A 22,254-nucleotide genomic window follows, 5' to 3' on the forward strand; every position below is an offset into this window, starting at 1 on the left:
CAGATCCTTCGTGGTGCCCTCCCAAGTCAGCCCAACACGAATCTAGGAGTAAGCTGAGGTAAATGTGAGGAAAAAGACTGACCCGTCCATGCTAGGTGCGGAGGCGCGGGGCAGGTTGACTGGAGGCGGACTTGGTGCGTGGCGCCCAGGGGAGGAAGAGGAAGCAAGATGGCGGGACGACAGGCACGAACCCAGGTAGGCGCGATCACACAGGTAAAGGGAAACTCAGACGCTTGGACACAGCCAATCGGGTGCGCACACAGCTTCTTTTGTGTACGCCTCACCTTTATACAAATTTCATGATGCGTGCCGGGCAGGAATTCAGCGGAAAAATAATATGTGCTCAGGTGTCACGGGATCGGGGAACGAGAGCCTTCACAAAGTACCCGGATGTGGATTGACCTCTCATCTCTGACCTCTGACATCCACCTGTTTGCGCGCCAAACTTTGCCACAAATGCATCAAACCTTACGTACTACTAAAATGATAATGAGATCTATGGGGAATATTATCTACCGACTGATCTATATTTCTTTGGCGTTGTTTTTGTGTTGCAGAGAGACTGGGCAACAAGAAATCGAACTGGAAGAACACGAGAGGTAAAATACTAAAATGGGTGTGGTGTAACAAGTGGTGGTACAATTTATACCGGTCTGTCTAGTTCAGTAATCCAGGAGTCTGGACCTCCATGGAGAGAAACACTGAGCATCTTTTCCGTGTTTGAACAAGTCTTACCGAATAGTATATCATCGCATTAGAGTCATGCTTACTTGCAAAGTCCTTAGCCCTAACACGCACTAAGTTACCCAGTAAGGTAATTTGCAACAAGTGTGCAGATGTAAGATCATGTAACATTGAGTGCCTAGAAATTATGTATGTACGAGTACCTGTCATTGTTTTTGCAATCCCAAGAAACTACATGCAGAATTGCCATGCATCCACTTTCCTACTAACTTTTGTCTTTGAAAGGTTTGCATTGCCATATTATAACATGGGTTTAGGGGGTGAAGTCTACATTTTCAACTTGCCTTAAATGTTTGGTACTCTACTCTAATCTGCATGGCCAGATCTTGCCAATGCTTTATGGTAAATTTAGGAGGACTGGCAACAGTTAATGATAATTTGATTTGTTATTGTAAAAGATTTTGGGAACAATTTTCATCGACTGTTTCATTGCATTCATGGGTTGTCCAGGCAAAACTGGTTTGATGAAAGAGCTGGGCTTTGCCCCTGGCCTGTCTAGCTGGCCTGGCTATCACAGCAGGCCACCAAGATCCCCCCATTCATAACCACACAAATGGCCAGCCTCTCATGTATCTCTCTAACAGAATACAGACAAATTACAGCCATTACGCCAAGAGCATGTACTTTAAGCGCATTGTCAAGCCACCTACAAGCAAACTAAACTGATATCTATTCAACGTTACTTGTTTGAATTTCTAAGGGACTGCAAACAAATTAACAGCAACATTACGGGAGAAAGAAACAATGCTTGTGCTTGATGTTGAGAACAATACCATATACTCACAGGCAGTTTGGCCAAACAAAGGAGGTCATATTTAGGTTACCACGCAATTAACTGAAGACCCGGTTATGGTGGAAAATGGGCGCTGTCAGAGTATTGGACCTTTACTTGACATTTTCCCTTTAATGTATCAAAGATTTGAAGATTGAATATTTAGTCTTCAACGTACATAACACGGACTGACTGCTTTGTTTGTTTGTTTGTTTGTTTGCTTAATGAAACAAGGCTGGAATACATCAGTTTGTTTTTCATTTAGCAAATGTTAGTTTAAACACTGCTTTTACCGTATTGCTAGGATCCCCCATGCAGACCCTTTTGTAGTAATTGCATCAAGATTATCATTTGTTATTTTTTTTCACTAAGTTCTCTATTTCAGTTTTCAAAACTTATGAAATCATGAACTCATGATATAACTTAAAAAGAAATTTTGAATTCTTTAAATTTGCACAAACTAATTAAAAGATAAAGCCTTTGTTAAAGTTAGTTTGCTTTAGAACTTTCCTTAAGAGGATCCATTGAAATATAAGTGACCACACAGTGCTATTTGATGATTTTTGAACAGATATCAGGACATCTTCCCCCTGACTCAGTCCAACTTCACCACAGAAGTGCTGGGGAGTGAGGAGGCGTGGATTGTCATCTTCCATACAGGTAAGGCTGTCATCTTCCATACAGGTAAGGCTGTCATCTTCCATACAGGTAAGGCTGTCATCTTCCATACAGGTAAGACTGCCATCTTCCATACAGGTAAGACTGCCATCTTCCATACAGGTAAGGCTGCCATCTTCCATACAGGTAAGGCTGCCATCTTCCATACAGGTAAGACTGCCATCTTCCATACAGGTAAGGCTGTCATCTTCCATACAGGTAAGACTGCCATCTTCCATACAGGTAAGACTGCCATCTTCCATACAGGTAAGACTGCCATCTTCCATACAGGTAAGGCTGCCATCTTCCATACAGGTAAGGCTGCCATCTTCCATACAGGTAAGACTGTCATCTTCCATACAGGTAAGACTGCCATCTTCCATACAGGTAAGACTGCCATCTTCCATACAGGTAAGGCTGCCATCTTCCATACAGGTAAGGCTGCCATCTTCCATACAGGTAAGGCTGCCATCTTCCATACAGGTAAGGCTGCCATCTTCCATACAGGTAAGACTGCCATCTTCCATACAGGTAAGGCTGTCATCTTCCATACAGGTAAGACTGCCATCTTCCATACAGGTAAGACTGCCATCTTCCATACAGGTAAGACTGCCATCTTCCATACAGGTAAGGCTGCCATCTTCCATACAGGTAAGGCTGTCATCTTCCATACAGGTAAGACTGCCATCTTCCATACAGGTAAGGCTGTCATCTTCCATACAGGTAAGACTGCCATCTTCCATACAGGTAAGACTGCCATCTTCCAGCAGACTTCTCTCCAGTGCAAAAGTGCTCGACAGAAGGAGCCCTTAATGCCAATTGCTGAATGCACATCAGTGATAGAGAAAGTCTGGTTTGAAGGTGTTTCTTATTATGGATATATCATATAGGGCAGATACCACAGTTAGACCCGTCCATAGGAAAGCATGTTTATAATAACATATTACACTGAAACAAGGCTTCCTTAAAATACTGCAGTCAAACCTGTATTAGCGACCATCTTTGCATGCATATCAAACTGCCACCTTGTCACTGTGGTCATGTTTTCTCAATCCCTTGGATTTTTCCCATTGACTTAAGTTAACCATTTAACAATTCCTGTAAACATTAACCTCCAGAAACACTCACCTTGTGACCATACAGCGCCCGTATGTCACCTTGCTCCAGGTTTGAAATCGTAGTCTGGAAGATTTTAAGTTCCCAACCGGGTCATTTTGGCGGCGAAAGATACGCATACCTTGAATTCATATCTTAGGTTGTCCGTGAATTTACCGACTGTGCAATGTTTAATAAGTGAATAAAGATCAATGGGAACTGAAATCGTGAAAACCTTATTGCTTATGATCAATTGATCAGCATTTATTGGAAAAGTTGAAATGCAGTTTTAACTTTTCCAGAATGACTTCTACAAACACAGCTGAACTTTCAAGTTATGATCAGCATTTTCTCTATACAGGTGGCCATTCCTCTATACTGGCCACCTGTCTATAGCGGCCATATTTGGCCAGTCCCTTAAGTGGCCACTATAGACAGGTTTGACTGTAGCCCCAATTTCAATCTCAAAAATTCTTCTTCAATAGAAATTCACAAGGGTCTTCTTTATCACTATTTAATTCAAAGAAAACAGTGTTATCCAGCTCAAACTCTGAGGAAAGCTAATTAATGCTCTGTGCAAGGACGTTACATCAGGTGTAACGTCCTTGCTCTGTGAAAGAAACCTCACCTTTGACCCCAGTTTTCTACTGACAGTGTACATTTTTGTATTTAACCATATAGGATCAAACAGCTCAAATCTGTTCTTTCAACTTAACAACTGTACTAACAAATTTTGACCAAAAGGTGAAAGCGACTACCCTACTTGTTCTCGCTAACCCCCAAAGTCTCCAGATTGAGCCAAAATATTAGAGAACAAGGAGTATTGGTTCTGTCTTTTATTAAATTACATGGTATCATACTATATTATATCATTATCATATTATTAAGCTTTTAATAGTATATCTTTTATTAAACTTTTTTTTAATTGAAAGCTTGCATAATTTTTGTGGCCCTCAGAGGACGTCATCCATGTACAGGTAATCCAATCAACATGGCCTATAGTGTACAGGAAGGATTGCTAGTACTAATAGGTGGATTTGAATACATGAAATCCACACACATTATTGACTGAGGGGACATTATAAACCATGCCAAAAATTATGTAGGACTGTTTGGAGGTATATGCTGAGCCTATAACGTATGGAACTTCTTCATCACCTCTGCTTGTTTTTCTATAGGCACCTTAACACTGGAATGGAAGAAGATGGCAGTAGCCCTGAGGGGCGTGGTCTGGGTGGGGATGATTGACAGGAGGGAGGAAAAAGACTTACTTCAGACCATGGTAAATAACTTCAGTACACCTGGCACATGTACAATATAGTGTTAGATAATAAAAACCTCAGTGCTGTCCTGGTACATGTAAGATACAGACTGTTAGGCAAGTCTATTGGCCTTGGGCAAGTGACAGTGCCAATTGAGAAAGTGCAATTGTCCTCCTCCACTTACCTCAGGTTGAGCCAGGGAGATTTTGGTGTCTGACTTTGAATTAGGTCCCATTTGAAAGCTGACATCCCTAACCAAAGTGACATGTGCATGTGGGTACTCCTTTTCCCCTGTGGAGTGAGGAAATAGGTGTAGTGTAGGGGTGGGTACCAGTACAGAAAATTCAGGTCCAGGTCCGGACCTGAACCTGATTCAGTATGACTCATACCAATGGTCCATTTCACTACTGAGTATTAGACTTACACTGGCATCTTAAAATCATTAAACGCTAACTGCACGTGTACCATTGACTGTAAAACTTGGTAGAAATTACTATAAACTCTACTCTACACATGTACTTCACTCTTGTCATTGTCTTCCACCTGCAAGTACCAAAATGTGTGAATTCCTGATCAAATAATCTGTTACTTTTCTAATTAGTCCAACATCTGGCCCACCTGACTTTTTCAGGTCCGGTTTTTCTGGACCGGTCCAATTAGAAAAAACGGTTTTGTACCGGTACACTGTACTGTGAAGTGCCTTTCTCAAGGGCACAGATGGGACCGTCTAGGGGTTCAAATCCATGACCATTGATTTTGAAAGGATGAGTATGTAAAAATTTTGAAAAAAGATGTTTTAACTCTTCTAATTGTTGACTCATTGGCTGGTCTTCTGGTAGTTGGAAATTAAAACATAAGTGCAGTGAAGAAATAAGACATATTAGTTGCAGTGATAGAAAGTACACATTAAAGTTTACTGAGTTTTTGTCATGAACTTATATCCCGACTGGATGGCAGATTATTAAATAGGATGGGTCCAAACAGGGTGCCTTGGGGGACCCCACAAGTCAAAACTCCCACTCTTTCTTGGAGCAAGATCTACCAGCAAACATGACATTCCTTCATTGGAGAACTTTTTTAGACAAACTGCATTTAGTCAAACCCAAAGGATATTATTTCCCTTTCATGTTCATATCTAGTCCACCCCCTGGGAGTGTTTCTGTAAAATCCACACCATTCAACTGGTAGCTTTTCAGTAGTATGAGCTTCTGTCATGGAACTATTGAAGCTTTGTCAACCAAGCCTTTCTGTTGTCAGTCATGCTGCAATTCCTTTATGGCAAGCATGGAACACTACCCTTGAGTCAGTGTGCATGCAAGCCTACAGTCCAATACCTGTGTCATACCTCGGACTAACTGGACTGGAAAGGTGTGTCCAGCCAGACAGGTAGACAAACACGTTTGTCTTGTCTCTATGGTGATAGAGTTTCTATTGTGTACCCTTCGTCTCACCTGTAATGACTACTTGAATGGTATTATATGTATACTACTATGTAGGACATGTAGAATATGTATGATATTGTGGTTCTGATGGTAAGTTAGAGACTAGGCAAGGGTGCTCCAACACACCATATTGTGCAATGTATAGTATGTACACAAAGACAAGGAGGTAGTCGGGCGGAAGGAATTTAGTGGTTACCTGCATGTATGCAGGTATGGTTTTGATGCTGGTGGAAACTTTTCGGTAGCCGGGGATGTAGGGCGCTGTATCTCGTGAACGGATGGTGCGAGCACGACGATTTTTGGTACGTGGGTTGGGGGTGGTAGCCTGACACTCAGGTGTGATTTTGGGCCTCCTGGCGCTTGACCTTGACATTGAAGGTGGCATTTTTGTTGTTTTTGGGGCACTTTTGGCGCTGTGTGTCCGGAACGATACGCGCGATTGCGACGATTTTTGGTGCATGGGTGGGGGGTTGTTGCCTGTTGCCTAGGATTGACTTTGGGCCTTGTCGCGTTTGAACTTGACCCGGCAGGTCGAATTTTGTGTCCGGGAGGGGTGTTTCCAGAGTTATATCTTCTGAACGGCTGGTGCTGGCGCGATGATATTTGACACATGTGTCGGCGGTGGCTGAATAATGCTCAATTTTGATTTTGGCGCCCTTGGTGCTTGAACTTGACATTTTAGGTTACCTTTTGTGCGGGCACGGGGCGTGCGCTGTATCTCCGGAACGCAAGGTGCCATTGTGTTGCCATTTGGTACGTGAGTTGTTTGTGGTGTCCTGGTGGTCAGGTTTGATTTTGGGCCTCCTAGTGCTTGAACTTGATACTGTATAGGTTGACCCTGTTTTAGTGTGGTTGGGGCATCCTCCCAATATCTGCTTGGTTTTAAAAACAGATTATGGTTGGGTGTAGAACCATCATCTGGCCTGGGCCACCTTCAATGTATCAGGTTACTTAGTGGCACTGACAGTTTGCCAGATGACGGGAGTGTGCCAGATTATATATCTGTTGGTCAGGTATAATTGGAGTTTGCTTATTACTCTTTGTGGTGTTTCTAGAGCTGTATAGTACTGAGTTTTAAGTTCCGGTACAAGTTCCTTTACCCTGTTGGCAATCATGGTTGAACTTGAACTTAAACAGAAGAAGATGCAATTTTCTAATGTGGAGGAGAACTGTATAGAGTGTGGGCATAAGAGAAAGGTATGTGTATGATTTGTCCTGTGTTTCTTTTTGTTTCTTTGGTAATGCCATTTCCATACTGTATACAGGTAATTTGTTGTTTTGGGCTAGTCATATTCGCTTGGTTTTTGGGCCTGCTTAATCTATGGTACAGGCAGGGTTAAGTGGTGGAGGCTTAGCTTTGTTCTGTTTTGAATTCAGTATCGTTTGTTGCATTTTGTCGCGGCAAATATATGATGAAATTCCCCTTCTAAGCAACTGCTCATTGGTTTGCGGGGATGTTTGCTGGGTGTTTGCTCTGACTACAACAGCTTCTGAACTTTTCAAAGCTTCCATTGCCAGCAGCTTGCCATCTATAAATGGGATTGACAAGGACATTTTTCATAGTAAATTGTGCTGTTAAATTTGGCTTAGATACTACAGGAGATTTAGGTTTGGGTTGGATGGATTGAATGAAAATATCATACCACCCTGGGGACTAACTGTTGCTGCTGCATGGGGGCTACCACTATTCATGTTGTCTAATGTCTATGGAACTACAGATAAAAGTATCATTGGTCAAATTATGCGAGTAACATTCCGATGTCAAGTGAATAACACCCCAGAAATAAATCTTTAATGAATATCATTGGAAGAACACAAACCAAGGAGACTTAGCAGCTGCATTAGGTCAGTACATTGAAATAGGAAGATATTAGTATATCATGTGACAGAGTAACTACATGTGCATGGGCCATCTGAGACAAAAAAAAGGTAGCGTCTCAACAACTTCAAAGTACTGTGGTTGGTTACATACTTAAGAAATCCAAAATAAGTAATGTTCATCCATGTCCAAACTTACAAATTCAGAAAATGGAATTTCAGAGTCAGACTTTTGCATGGTGCACAACCAACACGGTAAAAAGCTCATTTTTCCAACCACGTACCACAGACAAAAAGGCAAAAATACACAATAGGTCTACAGAAACCCAATACATTTCATGCAGGCCTGAGGTCTACGAACTCTTGTTCTGTTTTGAGGTGAAGAGGTCACGTGCAAAAACCTGGAACATAAATGAACAACCTGAACTTTGTATACAGTGTAGCCTACAGTCAACTAAAAAAAACATTTCAACAGCAAAATGCAGCAACTTTTGCAAACAAAGCATAAAATACTCAAATGACAATTGTGAACCTAGAGAACAGAAGGTTTATGGACTCCAACTAATAATGTAAAAGCCACATGAAATATTTATCCCGGGGCCAGACAAAGCACCCAGTGATCCCCACCTGTAGCCTTACAGGACTAAATGTGGGATTCAGCAGCTGAATTATTCATGTAAGGAGGGATGCAGGAGGATCTGTTGAGAGATAAAGCCGGCTGGGACAGCATTTCCTCCTGTTGGGTTTATTGCAGACAGGTGATCAAACTATCTGATATTGTCTGATTGATCTCTGTAATAAGGCAACATCAATGAGGCTTTCAGTTCAACCATCCAGATTGACTGTCTTTTGCTGTTAGTGATGCATCAAAAATGGACACAGCTATTTAAAAGTAACTGTTATGATTAGTTCATATAGTGGTCTTTTTGCATACTTACTGGATTAGACTTCCTTGTCATCCCAACTTGTAGTAGATATATTAGTTACTGGTATGTTACAACCTTGTACCAGAAGTGTGCATAAGATGTTTTTCACTGTCCGTCATAAATACATGCCAATGAAGTCAGGAAACATCCTTCTTGAACAAAAGTAAAGTACTAGGTCATGTAACTATTTTCATGTCATCCATATCCCAACAAGACCATCAAATTTGTGATGGAAGAATAATCATGACTTTAAGAGTGGTAGAGTAATCATTCTTGTCTTGTTGTGTGCATGCACTACTGAGATTCCCAATATACACATTCATGCAGCACTTCCATACATTCTCTGTGCTGTTTTCACTTATAAGACTGCAATGGCTGCAAAGCAGTCTGGGTAAGGGAGCGAAGTCTGGCATCCAAGTTATACCATCTGATTGGGACCTGAGGCCTTCCAGAATGTCCTGTACAGATCGAAAGTACCTCCTGGAGTCCATTAGAAGTGAATGTGTAGTGAAAAAGTTTAAACTTTGTTCCAACACAATAAGAAGACTCACCATAAATTTTTGGTCGTGAACTCCGACCTTCGTCAGATGGATGACTCGCTGTTGTGATGTTGCGGAAGTCGTTGGATGACGTCAGGCAAAAGCGAATCATAAATGGCAGAAAGACGGAACCTGCTACCGTCACAGTTTGGGGAGGGTGAAGCGCCCTAATGTAAATGGCCTCATCAACACCCCTCACAAACCAATCCTGTTCATTACCCAAGATCACAACATCAAGTCATCCATCTGACGAAGGTTGGAGTTCTCTACTGAATATTAATGGTCTTCTTATTGTGTGGAACAAAATTTAAACTTTTTCACTATGGAATTTACCAACACAGATGAGCTTTCATTCTGATATTAGAAGTGAATGTGTTTTTCTGAACCATGCAGGAATATGACATGGTGAAGATGCCTGCAGCCCGGGTGTACCAGTCTGGAGACACAGGCTCAGACAAACCGTGGACCGAGGTGGACAGCCCGCTGGACGCCAGGCTTCAGGCCTGTGGCAGCATCCCCGACACCCTGGCAGGTGTGGATGATGCTGGCCTACAGGATTTCATCTACCAGTCATACGCATCGACTCCTACAAGGTTTCCAGCCGTCCTTATCACAGGTTTGTGCCTCAGACAACAGCAATGACATCAGGGTAACCTGTTTGCTGTGATATTTGTCTGCTTATACATTCTTGTTTTGACAATTCATGTAAAACATTCTATTTGTGATACTATTATTACCAGGTTAAGCTACACTTACACATGGTGTTTCTCAATAAATCATTTTGGAAATTGTGACCAAATCCATGAAATTACAAAATTAAATATAACACACATGCATCAAACTTTCAGATGAGCATCCGTCCTGCATGTTCAAGGCCATGGCAAATCGCTACTACGCTTTCTTCAACTTCCGCACCATGATCAACCCATCAGACAAGGACCTCGCCATATTTGGCCAACCACTCAAAGACTTCGATCTCCCCACAATTGCCGTGCTGGTTTCTAAGAAGAAGGAAATGACAGATTCAATGACATTTGAAGCGGTTCTTTACGATGAAGATCGAATGGGTGATGTTGACTACATGAACGTGGTGAAGTTTCTGTTTGCGGTTAACAAGCAGTACCGCCACACACTGCCAGGAGAGAACATGGCAGGGAAGCGAGGGATCGTGGAGATGAGAGATCTGCTGGAAGTAGAGAAGAAAAGGTTCCAGGTCAATTTTCTACCCCCAGTTCAGAAGGCCAAGAAAGAAGGTGGCCTGAAATTCACAACAAAGGTTGTAAAAGATGAATTCTAGAGCAAATGTTAACCATGAAAACTGCAACAATACCGTACTTTCAAGTTTTATAATTTCATAAATGGTATAGTATTAGAACTTACTGGTGTAATGTTATCTTTGATTGTTTTGTCCAGGTCAATTGTTACTCCTAACAAAATGGAACTACCTACCTAATAATATACTAAGTCTTGTACTATCACAGTATTGTTATCTATGAAACAAGAAAACGTTTTAATGTTTATGCTAGACAGAACCTTCAATCCCACTGATTTCTGGCAGGTGAGCCTGAAGGTAAAGATTAATATTCTCCAGCACCAGGTGATCAATACAAGAATCACAACACTCAGTCAGGGTACCACTGTGTGCCACTAGGGTCTAAAGACATTGTACAAGGGGTGATCATTAAGTTCTGAGCATCACCAATTACATGTACAGTGTATCTAATTAGGGATGTATAGTAGGGCTGGGTCCGGTACGAAACCGGTTTTTCTTATTGGACCAGTCCAGAAAAAACGGACCTGAAAAAAATATTTTCAGACCGGATATTGGACCTATCAGAAAATTAACAGACTATTTCATCAGACATTCACATGTTTTTGCGCTTGCAGGTGGAAGGTAATAACAAGGGCGAAGTAGAGTCATTTCTACCTAGTTCTACCGTCAATCGTACAGGTGCAGTTAGCATTGTAAGATTTTAAAACACCAGTGTGAGTCTAATACATGTACTCCACCAGACAGATTTCTTTGTAGTGAAATGGACCATAGGTATTATACTGAATCAGGTCCAGGTTCAGGTCCGGACCTGCACCTGATCCACTGGACCTGAACCGGACCTGAATTTTCTGTACCGGTACCCACCCCTAGTGTATATATATCAATGAATGATGATGATATATCAATATCCAACCAAAGTTTCAAATCACTGTCTGGTTATTATTTTCATTGGACATCCTTTTCAAAATCAGTTGGCAAGTAATGGGGAAAACAAGGGTGAGCTGCATGTGATAAGAGCTATGTGGATCATGAAATAAATGTTTGATCAGGATTTCCTTTCTACATTGCATGTGAGAGAAATGTGTATTTGACTTTCAGCAGGGCAAGTTGACCTGCACACCTAATGTTGCAGCTCATTTTTTTTACTTCTCTCTCACCTGATGTTGGTGTTGCCTGCAAAGAAATTACCAAAATTACTTGAAATTTGGTATAATTTAGTAACTGTCAGACCGAATACTTCATACTGTATAATAATGCACCAGAATTTGAGTTGTACATGGTTTATTAGTGCTCTACCGTGTGATATAGAAGCTGTAGACTGGGATTTTGTATGATAACTTGTCCTATTGCAGGAGTGGCTCCTATACTAGAAAATATTGTCATCAGTTTTCTGCATATCGTGTTTCACTTGTATATTTATTGTGTGAAGTAAAGACTCCTGTTGTAGTATCAGCAACTGATTTACTGAATTTAATGAAGTGTACATTCCCTTCCATAGCACATTGTATTTTCCATGTACAGTTATGTTTTCCCCCATACTTGATATTCAGCGCTTTCTTCCCATCTTCAATGTTTACATACTGAATGGTAAAATATAATGTAGAAATGTCCACTTCCGGAAGATTTTGCTCTGCTTCTCAATTCTTTAGAACATAGATATTGTTGCAAACTTTGAAACAGCATAACTTTCACGCACTATGAAAAATATCACAACAATCTTAAACTTGTGAAATACATTAATCTCTAGCCTGGGCACAATGACTATCCGGTAATAACTTTATAATAATTTTTTATTCAAATCTTTTGGTGGTGACCTCAGTTGATGAGCGACCTAAGAAATGGGTTCCAGAGCTCTTGTTGTTGATGACAACAGGCCCTCCTGCAAGCGAACGGAGGGCATTTCTGGTGCTTGAACTCATTCCTTAATTTGCACATGTGCAGAGACCTATCAGAGCCCTCATCCAAAATTTGGATGATTCCAAATGTTATGGAGGTAAAGATTCCAGATGGAACAGCAGAGAAGCGACTAATAGTATATAATGTATGATAATAGTCGTAGTGAGAAGGGACTGTATACAGTGTATGATAAACATCGGAGCAAACTACTATCCGGATGGTACCCAGGCTAAGTTATCTCAGGAATTTAACTCAGAGATACCAGGTACCCATAAATAACTATAAATAAGTTTTGCTTGTCCTGACACACTTATCAAACGTTTAGATTTTTAAGTACACATCTGTCCATTACAAGTTTGAAGAACATCCTGTAAGCTAATGTTCCGGGTATGGTCCTTGCACACTGGGGGCCAGACCAACATTTGGGTTCACAGTCGGGTGCACCGTGCATACCCTTTATCTAAATATTGACTTTTTTAAATATTTTTTTCTTAGGCAAATTTTGATCAAAAGGTCCAGTTTCCTCAAGTTGGGAGGCCAGAAGAATGTTTATTTTCAAACTTTGTGACCTTTGACATGTGTCTGACCCCTGAATGGCAGCTCACTGGCTGGACTGATCCAATCATTAGGACGGGGTGAAACCCTAGTGTCATTTCCATTTATAACACCATAGATGTCCTCCCCTATTTCAAACAAAACAAACCTGATAAATCCAGCTTTGCAGAGAGGTAAAGACTTGGGGTTCGAATAGTAAGTAAACAGGCTTTGAAGGAATTTTTTTGTATGTCATAACCATATCTTGCAATGGAAAGTTCATTTGGTGGACCCAGACCCATCCCTGTAACAACTTATACTATCCCTGTAACAACTTAAACTGTCCAAATCCTGTTTAAGGTGAACTACATGTATACAAAGTTCCGTACTTAGTCCTACTGGTTCAGTACTTCTTGTCCCAATTCTTACCTATAAAGGCATCTACTGTTTATTTTGACACAACCAACCATAATGTAACTGTTCTGATATTCAAACAAATGGGAGTCTAAACTTTCTGTCTCTCCTCTGGGAAGTCTTTAGCCAGCTTGAGCTCCTCCTTGTTGGTGTGGGTTGGTGGAGAGGTGGTCCAGCGCCAGTACGCCACCTTCATCCGGTCCCACACCGCCCCGAACGAGTCCAGCGCCGGGCGCACGTCCAGGATGGTGAACTGGAAGTTTTCCTTCACACTCCCGCCATCGTAATAGTCAATGATGTACCTGACCTGTGGGGTGGGGAAACAACAGTCGTAATAGTCAATGATGTACCTGACCTGTGGGGTGGGGAAACAACAGTCGTAATAGTCAATGATGTACCTGACCTGTGGGGTGGGGAAACAACAGTCGTAATAGTCAATGATGTACCTGACCTGTGGGGTGGGGAAACAACAGTCGTAATAGTCAATGATGTACCTGACCTGTGGGGTGGGGAAACAACAGTCGTAATAGTCAATGATGTACCTGACCTGTGGGGTGGGGAAAACACAGTCGTAATAGTCAATGATGTACCTGACCTGTGGGGTGGGGAAACAACAGTCGTAATAGTCAATGATGTACCTGACCTGTGGGGTGGGGAAACAACAGTCGTAATAGTCAATGATGTACCTGACCTGTGGGGTGGGGAAACAACAGTCGTAATAGTCAATGATGTACCTGACCTGTGGGGTGGGGAAACAACACAACATTTATCCATCATCTCCTTTTATCATTCTGGTAAAACGTAATGTGTAAAAAAAAGACATTTTGTGACTACCTGCTATGAGTAAGGGATTACTATACGGTAGAAAAATATGCCAGCTTTCAGATCAATGCACCGTTTCAGCCGAACATCATAAGCCCCGCCCCCTGTTCTGTTTCGAAAATGGTTTAAAAAACGATCGACGCGAGTAGGACAGAACCCTTAAGAAAAAAACTTACCTGCTTTCCACACCTGTCAACGATCCAGTCATGGCGGTCGAAGGGCAGCTCATACCTGCACAGGTGAAGCAAGCAACTTTCACTACAACAGGATAGCTATTGTCATTAGGAGGGGCCTGATTGCAAGGATCTGCAGGTTTTGAAACACCCAGTCGTGCTACATAACCATATTTTGTTCGGCACAACTTAGTTTCGCCGTTCAATTGATTATCTGTGTGCATTTTCTTACCATGAACAATATTTAGCTATCTAAAGTCAATGTTGAGTAACCATCAAAGAATTGAAAATGTCAAAAGTATTGCATTTCACATTTCACATTAGACCTTCAAAGAGTAGTCTGGACATGTTCATGGGAGACCTACATGTAGCTGAGGTTGCCCACCTGGATATCTTCAAGCAGATCTCACGGTGGCAGAAGACAGTAGCATACAGCTGTCTGAGAATGTAGCAGGCCAAGGACGAAGGGTGGCAAGTAAAACTCCTTGGCCTGCTTAACTCCCCAACCTGTAAAACTTCTTGTCTAGCTTTATGTCTTATGCCACAAAATGATCTGTTTAGAGATTACAAGGGAAACCTGGCTGGAGTATTTTGAACCCTTGTCACTAGGGCTGGGTACCGGTACAGAAAATTCAGGTCCAGGTCCGGTTCAGGTCCAAAGGATTAGGTCCAGGTCCGGACCTGAACCTGGACCTGATGCAGTATGACTCATACCAATGGTCCATTTCACTACAAAGAAATCTGTTTGGTGGAGTACTGTAATTCCTGATTTTTTCACTGTAATGTTATGTTCACGGTTTTCACGGTGACGACTGTAACGTGAACTTATCATTACCGATAAAAAATAATTCACAGACTTTTTTCATGCGCACTTGCCTTGACAGTGAACATTTAGTTCCGAGAACAAGTTCAATTTTCTCAGACCGGGAAAATTTGGTACCGTGAAGATAAAGTGAATTACAGTATTAGACTTACACTGGCGTTTTAAAACCATACAACGCTAACTGCACCTGTACGATTGGCTGTAAAACTTGGTAGAAATTACTATTAAATTCTACTCTACTTCACTCTTGTTATTTTCTTCCATCTGCAAGCGCTAAAATGTGTGAATGCCTGATAAAATAATCTGTTAATTTTCGAATCGGTCCAACATCCGGTCCACCTAACTTTTTCAGGTCCGATTTTTCTGGACCGGTCCAATAAGAAAAAACGGTTTTGTACCGGTACGCAGTACCGATACCCAGCCCTACTTGTCACTAATTGCAGCTTGTACACAACACCAAAGTGTGGTGGGTTCTCAAGGTGTGGCTGTTCTTTAACACCTGACCTCCATTTAACGTCCTATCTGAGGGACGTCCCTTAATATAGCTACATGTAGGTATTCATTTTCACCTGAGTGGAGTGAGGAAATTCATGTTAAGTGCCTTTCCTAGGGGAATAACATCTGGGCATATTGGGGAATTCCAACCAGGGACTTCCGGCAAAATACACTGACGATTTTTCTATTTTGGATGATTTTGTAACTCACGTTATTGTATAGAGACTATGCCAGTTGGGAACACTTTCATACAAATTTAAGCAAGGACTGCTGGAAACTTACCCCATCCAGTTCCTCATCCTGGCTCTCGGGGAGAACTCTTTGGCCTTCCCACCAAACTTGGCCAGCTTCGGGCCACAAGGGCACTCTCTGCACAATGTAAGAGACATATCATGAACTTGTAGTAAAGTTTTCATTCAAAAATCATGTTTTTTTCTTCTAAATTAGATTCAACAAATTTTGTACTGATTGAGTAGTTGTAAAGCAGCATTGCAGCCAGACTTTTAATGTCTCTTGAGGGAGTTTGTTTTATAAGTGAATGCCTTTTACAGTGTTTAAGGGTATCCGATATATTCTTGTCAGGATCATATATATGTCAAAAGTACAAAAAAACTCAGCATTTCCATTGTTTTCGTTTGAAATTTGCTTTTCAACAGATGGAAAATAGCATTTCTGAGGGATCGAAAGTCCAAAATTTGTGAGAGTTATGACACTTTGCACTTACAAATTGTATCCTTTGTGACGGATATTGGAAAGGTTTTGGAAATAATTCAATGCCATTTCTATGGCAAACTGTGTACCATCACTTTATATAATAACAAGCCTACATTTTGTAATCAACTTTTATACCATACATCAAATAATTACAATTCAGTGACAAATATGTCCTGCTACCAACTAACAAACTTCTATACACCAACCACCCAAATCCCATTAATAATGCTAGTTTACCTTTATTCGTGGGGCAACCTACATTCGTTAGTAAAGTGTATCTAGAGATATTAAGTCGACAGCCAGTGGCTTCAAGACGCAATGCTTTGAAAGTACTTCTATTGCAATTTGAAACCTCCTTTTGTCGACTTGATATTCCTAAATACCTTGTTTTTAAAAACAACGGATATAGGCTATCCCGCGAATAAAGGTGAACTAGCATTATCACCTATCCGAACCATAACCCCAAGCCATGCTAGCAGCCCCCCTCCCCACCTTCCACCACTCACTTGGCATGCATGGACTCCCACTGCACCACCTGCTGCCAAGCCTGCTCATTGTTGCCATTATGGATATGGATAATGTTCCTCATGTCCTTCTGGGAGAGGGCGTCATCCTTCCAGCGCCAACTGACAAACGACACAACAGTTCAGCGCCCCACGTACACCCATACCTACATGTACCCACCTGGCATGCAGCGCCTCCCATCTCAGCACCTCTTCCCAAGCTTGTTCATTGTTAGCATTGTGGATACTGATAATGGTCTTCATGTCATCAGGTGACAGGGCATCTTCCTTCCATCTCCACCTACAATCCAAACAAACTGGGTTTTCATCATCTAAATATACTGGTACATCACTGTTTTATAGGACTGCCTTGTTCTCACATTCAAAAACTAGAGTTCCACGAACACATACCTTTGCCAAATAAACCAGGTTTGTTATGTAGAATGATGTCTGTAGACAAATGCGTTACTCATTTCATTTTCTTTATAATTAGATGCTTGGAGTTGGTTTATAAAATTTCGGCATTTATTATGCAAATTAGATCCCAATTTACAATTAGTTGATATCAAATTGTATCAAGCATTACTTAAGCTATCAGCATACCAAAAATCATGATGATCCTTTGATCCATTCTTGACTTATTCTCTTTCAAAGTCTTTTAATACACCTCTTACTCTCTTCCCTCTTTCTCAGTTACATATGTGACAACTTTGATGAAAGTACTATAATGGAATGCAGTGGATTTATGAACTTTTCCTAATCAATAATGCAAATTAGCTGTTAACTTGCATAATAAGTATCACATTATATAAGTCTTCATTTAGGCTATCTACATGCCGAAAATCATGACGATCCGTCAACACGTTAATATTTTCTCATTAATTATGCAAATGAGATCATCATTTGCATGATAAATATGTATTGACATTTCTCTCTTTCTCAGCTACATATGTGACAAGTTTTAAAGCCCTATCATGGACTGTAGTGAATTTATAAAATATCCTCATTAATTATGCAAATTAGCTGTTGATTTGCATAATTGTTATCTCATTATGTAGGTCTTCACTTACGCTACCTACATACAAAAAAACATGATGATCCGTCAACATGTTCATATTTTCTCATTAATTATGCAAATGAGGTCATCATTTGCATAATTGATATCTGTCGACATTTCTCTCCTTCCCAGCTACATACATGTATATGACAAGTTTGAAAGTCCTATCATGGAATGTAGTGGATTTATAATTTTTCCTCATTAATTATGCAAATTAGCTGCTGATTTGCATAATTAGTATACCATTATGTAAGTCATCACTCATTCTATCTACATACCAAAAATCATGACGATCCGTCAACACGTTGTAGAGTTATTCTCATCCAAAGTTTGAAAGGAAACCGGTGCCTGCAGTTCCAAAAAAGCCGCTAGGGGGCCCAAACTCACAGCACTTACTCTCTGCCTCAAGGGCTATCTACCACTCAAAAATCATGATCACAGCATGTCCAGAACACGAGATATCAAAAATTGAGGTTCTGCTGCAGTACCTTAGCAAGCCGCTAGGGGGCCCATTATCGAACTTGACCTTCGTTTTCCCGACCCCTACCCACCTACCAAATATTATCGGGATCCATCCAAGACTTCTTGAGTTATGCTGTTAACAGACACACAGACACACACACAGACAGACTCACAAGCCCAAAACATAACCTTTAGCCATTCTGGCAAAGGTAATAAAAACCTTTCCAACTGTAACAGTGTCACTACACGAAAACTCTAATTTCCAGGTGTTTCAAGGGACTTACACACCTGTGAAATGTTCTGTGTCCTGGCTGTGTACATGACTTTCCTGGTTCTGCGTGTAATGTCCTTATTTTTTTCTTACATACCTGGACTCGCGCTTGTACAGGAATTTCTAGGACCCTTACACCAGTCGTGTAAGGGAAATTGGCAGACAAAGGCTTGGCGGCGCCTATTCTCAAAGCCAAGCTTGGGTCGCGGGTTATTACTGTTTATGGCAACTACTACCCCTGCAACCCAGCCTAGGCTATGCTTGGACAGTTAATAAGCAATGAGGTTTACATTTTAAACACAAAACTAGAGTTCCTCGAACACACATCTTCGCCAAATAAACATTCTTTATCGAAGGTCGTTGTTTTTGAATGATTAATGTATGTAATTATGGCTATAATGGGCCGGATAAGCACCAAATACAGCTTAATACGAGATGTTAATATAGCAAAGCTGGATGTAAGGTCTTTAGTTAGGCTAGGTTAGGCTAGGTCTTTAGTTTTATATAAGATTTCACTCTACAAAATGTACATTGCAGTCTTTTCGTAAAAAAAGAAATAATAAACAAACTTTGAGTGACTGGCCTATATATTAGATAATAGGTCATCTAAGGGTTACCTAAGGGTCATACGTAAGGATTGTTACGGCCCCGCCTTGGTGAATGTTTGTGTCCATCTCATGAAAATAGCAAGTAAAGTTTTGCAATCGCGAGTCAAGTCAGAGGTATTTTACACAGTCTACCTGGCCTGGCTATCACGTCAGGCTACTCAGATCCCCCCATTCATAGCCCCGCAAAGACAAAATAGCTGATTGACAGGCATAGTAATTGCTAATCTCCAAGTATTAGTATATTCATAAGCCTTACTTAGATCCTCCTCTACAACCTAGCACAAACCGAGACAAGATACGATACCACCCGCGTTCTATGACCGCACTCGTACAACCCGGAAGTATATGATATTGTCGTAATCGGTTGCACGGAAACCCCCATGCAGTGTGAAATCGAGGCCAAAATCAGGCAAAAAGAGCCAGTTTGAAGGCCAACTTTGACTCTTCAAATCTCATCCCGAAATAGTATTTGAATCATTAAGCGTAACTGTATGCGATCGAACAACTCATGAGGATTACGTTGGCACCTTTGACAGCCTGATTTGGCCCACCGCGATGTTTTAATCTTTTTTTACGTGACCATGTCTTATGCCTCAAACGGGCGGGCGTGTAACACCCTGCCATGGCATGACGATTAGTTCTGCTCCACCTTTGATTTGTCTGTGCTAAGACCCGGAGACTGAGGGCAGGGGGTTAATTTGGTGTGACTGGCCCTTGTCAGGGAAAGGAGATCAGGCTTCTGCTTCTGTCTGAAGGGCTTGCATGATAAATGAAGATTAATGGTCCACACATTAGTGCTGGACTAGGGTGACAATGGTGCCAGTGTCATGTTGCACTGCACACCACTTTTGTAAGGGATGTGCTTCTCTCCATGATAAGAATCCCAAAGTAATTATATTAAGTAGATCGCAATTTACATAATTAGCATCTCATTATGTTGATAATCACCCTAAGTACCTACCTACCAAAAGCAAAGAATATCCATCAATCCCCTCTGCAGTTATCCTTTTTAAAAGTTACAAACTATAAGACCCACTGCAGTTCCAAACAAGCTGCTAGGGGGCCCAAAATTACACCATTCACTCCTAGTCCCAACAGCTATCCACCACTTAAAAATCATGAACATGGCACTTCTGGAAAATTTAGGCGCAAGCTTTGACGCTCACTTGCAGTACCAAAACAAGTCGCTAGGAGGCCCATTATCGAACTTGACCTTCCTTTCTGTGTCCCCTACCTATCAACAAAATATCATTAGCATCCATGTAGAACATCTCGAGTTATCGTGTTAACAGACAAACGCAATTACATACAAAGCCAGCTACAGCACCATAGGTAAAAGCTAGCTAAACCATTCTCGCACATGACAATCCTTTACACAACCGCTACACACCTGCCAAATATCGTAGAAATCGCCCAGCTGCATTTTGAGTTATGCTTCTCGAAACAAACCTCGAAAAAATACAAAGGTCGCTGCTGTACCGTAGGAAAACGCCAGGTAAACCATTTTCAAACTAGGCATGCCTTTCGACAACCGCTACACACCTACAAAAAATCAAAAAGTTCCATCCACAATTTCTCGACTTATATGCTGTTGACCTACATACAGACCCAAGTAAGCAATCTTATAATCTTCGCTGGCGAAGATAATAAGGGGGAGTGTAGGGGGTATTGAATGGTTGGTATGTCTACCCGTGACATCGTATGATAAGATCAAAGTGGAGCAAAATACAACAGTTATAAAAAGAAACGGCATCCTCATTTTTAGAAAGGCCTACAAAATAATTAAAAAAAAACAATCACAATTAATGAAGCTGTGATTTGTTTGGCCTGATATTTCCAACTTATTTGGAAATCCTACGGTTTGAACGGCACGTATTGAACGCCGAAGGCAGTTAAACTCTGGGCCCCAAACGGGCCATTCATATTCATTTCTACATGTCGGAAAAAAATATATGCTAGGGATAGATCTTGGTTTCTGAATAGGAAAGTATGTCTTAAACCAAGGAGGATTCAACTTCCTTGCTTGCACAAACTCGTTATTTTCATTACATAAACAGCAGTTTGTTAGCCGGATGTGTATTGCATTGTCTAGCACAGACAAAGGCCACAAACGCCCAGCGTTCATTGAATCATTTTCTTCTATAATTATTTTGCACTCACACTGAGATTCTGTTTCAATATACTTAAATCTGAATTGCTGTATTATACTTCTGTGTGTATCGCGATAATCAGTTACGTGATCAACCCCCTTTGTATGAAGAGCTAGGAAAATAAACTAAAATAACCAAAGAAGTTTTATTTGGAAATTCGTAAACTAGTGATGTACAATGTTCTTATACCTGCAAATACATGAGTACCTGTCGCGTCAGTGCAAGGAAATCTTTTTTTAAGCTCCTTGGTCAGTACGAGGAAGTTGAACTGATACGACGTTGGGCATAGGGAAAACATACGACTGCGTTCTAATTTATGGTCAGCTTTTTGTCAAAAGAATGGAGAGAACACGGGACAAAATACTGTCCATTTTCTTGGTTACCGTCTGTAACTTTGGCTACTGTTGACGCACAATATACGTGAAATGATCTATGTCAAGATATAATCGCCTTGACTCAATGTACTAAATTTTTGTCCCGGATTATGTTCTTGATTGTACAAAATAAGTGAGAACGTTGAACGTTAAATTTCTGCTGATGTTTCAAGCTGTTGATAATCACAGCGGCATGTTTCACATCTTTCTAGGCAGGTATTGTTTTACTGTGAAATACGGGTAATCAGGCAACTCAAACAACCTCCTTGACGTGATTGTAACAATAGGCATGGCTGGTACTAGCTAGCGGTAGTTCACAGCTCTTTGTGTCCGTGCCCATGCAAATAAAAAGCCAATAGAATATCTCCTCACACAATTATAGGGTCAACCCTTCGACCAATCAACGCGACAGTCACAATTTTCAAATTCT

General features: G+C 41.1%; 2 protein-coding genes across 6 annotated transcripts in view; one reads left to right on the plus strand and one right to left on the minus strand.

Moving 5' to 3' along the window:
- The first annotated feature begins 361 nt into the window (after positions 1–361).
- LOC118431245 lies at positions 362–12,011 on the plus strand. The gene is made up of 5 exons (XM_035842345.1): positions 362–599; positions 2,088–2,176; positions 4,447–4,550; positions 9,649–9,871; positions 10,104–12,011. The coding sequence occupies exons 1-5, from the start codon at positions 391–393 to the stop codon at positions 10,550–10,552; spliced, it is 1,074 nt and encodes a 357-aa protein (XP_035698238.1). The 5' UTR covers positions 362–390; the 3' UTR covers positions 10,553–12,011.
- The window catches only part of LOC118431246 (cytochrome c-type heme lyase-like), a 28,820-nt gene continuing 18,551 nt past the window's right edge, over positions 11,986–22,254 (minus strand). For 4 of the 5 annotated variants that reach the window (XM_035842346.1, XM_035842348.1, XM_035842349.1 and 1 more), the window contains 4 exons: positions 17,084–17,203; positions 15,968–16,054; positions 14,371–14,425; positions 11,986–13,679 (listed from right to left, as the gene is read on the minus strand). In XM_035842346.1, the coding sequence (XP_035698239.1) occupies positions 13,464–13,679; positions 14,371–14,425; positions 15,968–16,054; positions 17,084–17,203 (478 nt within the window). In that variant the 3' untranslated portion in view covers positions 11,986–13,463. Of the gene's footprint in view, positions 13,680–14,370; positions 14,426–15,967; positions 16,055–16,905; positions 17,026–17,083; positions 17,204–22,254 lie in introns of all 5 variants that reach the window. The other variant, XM_035842347.1, reaches the window with a different exon arrangement.

The sequence above is a fragment of the Branchiostoma floridae genome, chromosome 15 (assembly GCF_000003815.2).
Source record: "Branchiostoma floridae strain S238N-H82 chromosome 15, Bfl_VNyyK, whole genome shotgun sequence".
Lineage (NCBI taxonomy): Eukaryota > Metazoa > Chordata > Leptocardii > Amphioxiformes > Branchiostomatidae > Branchiostoma > Branchiostoma floridae.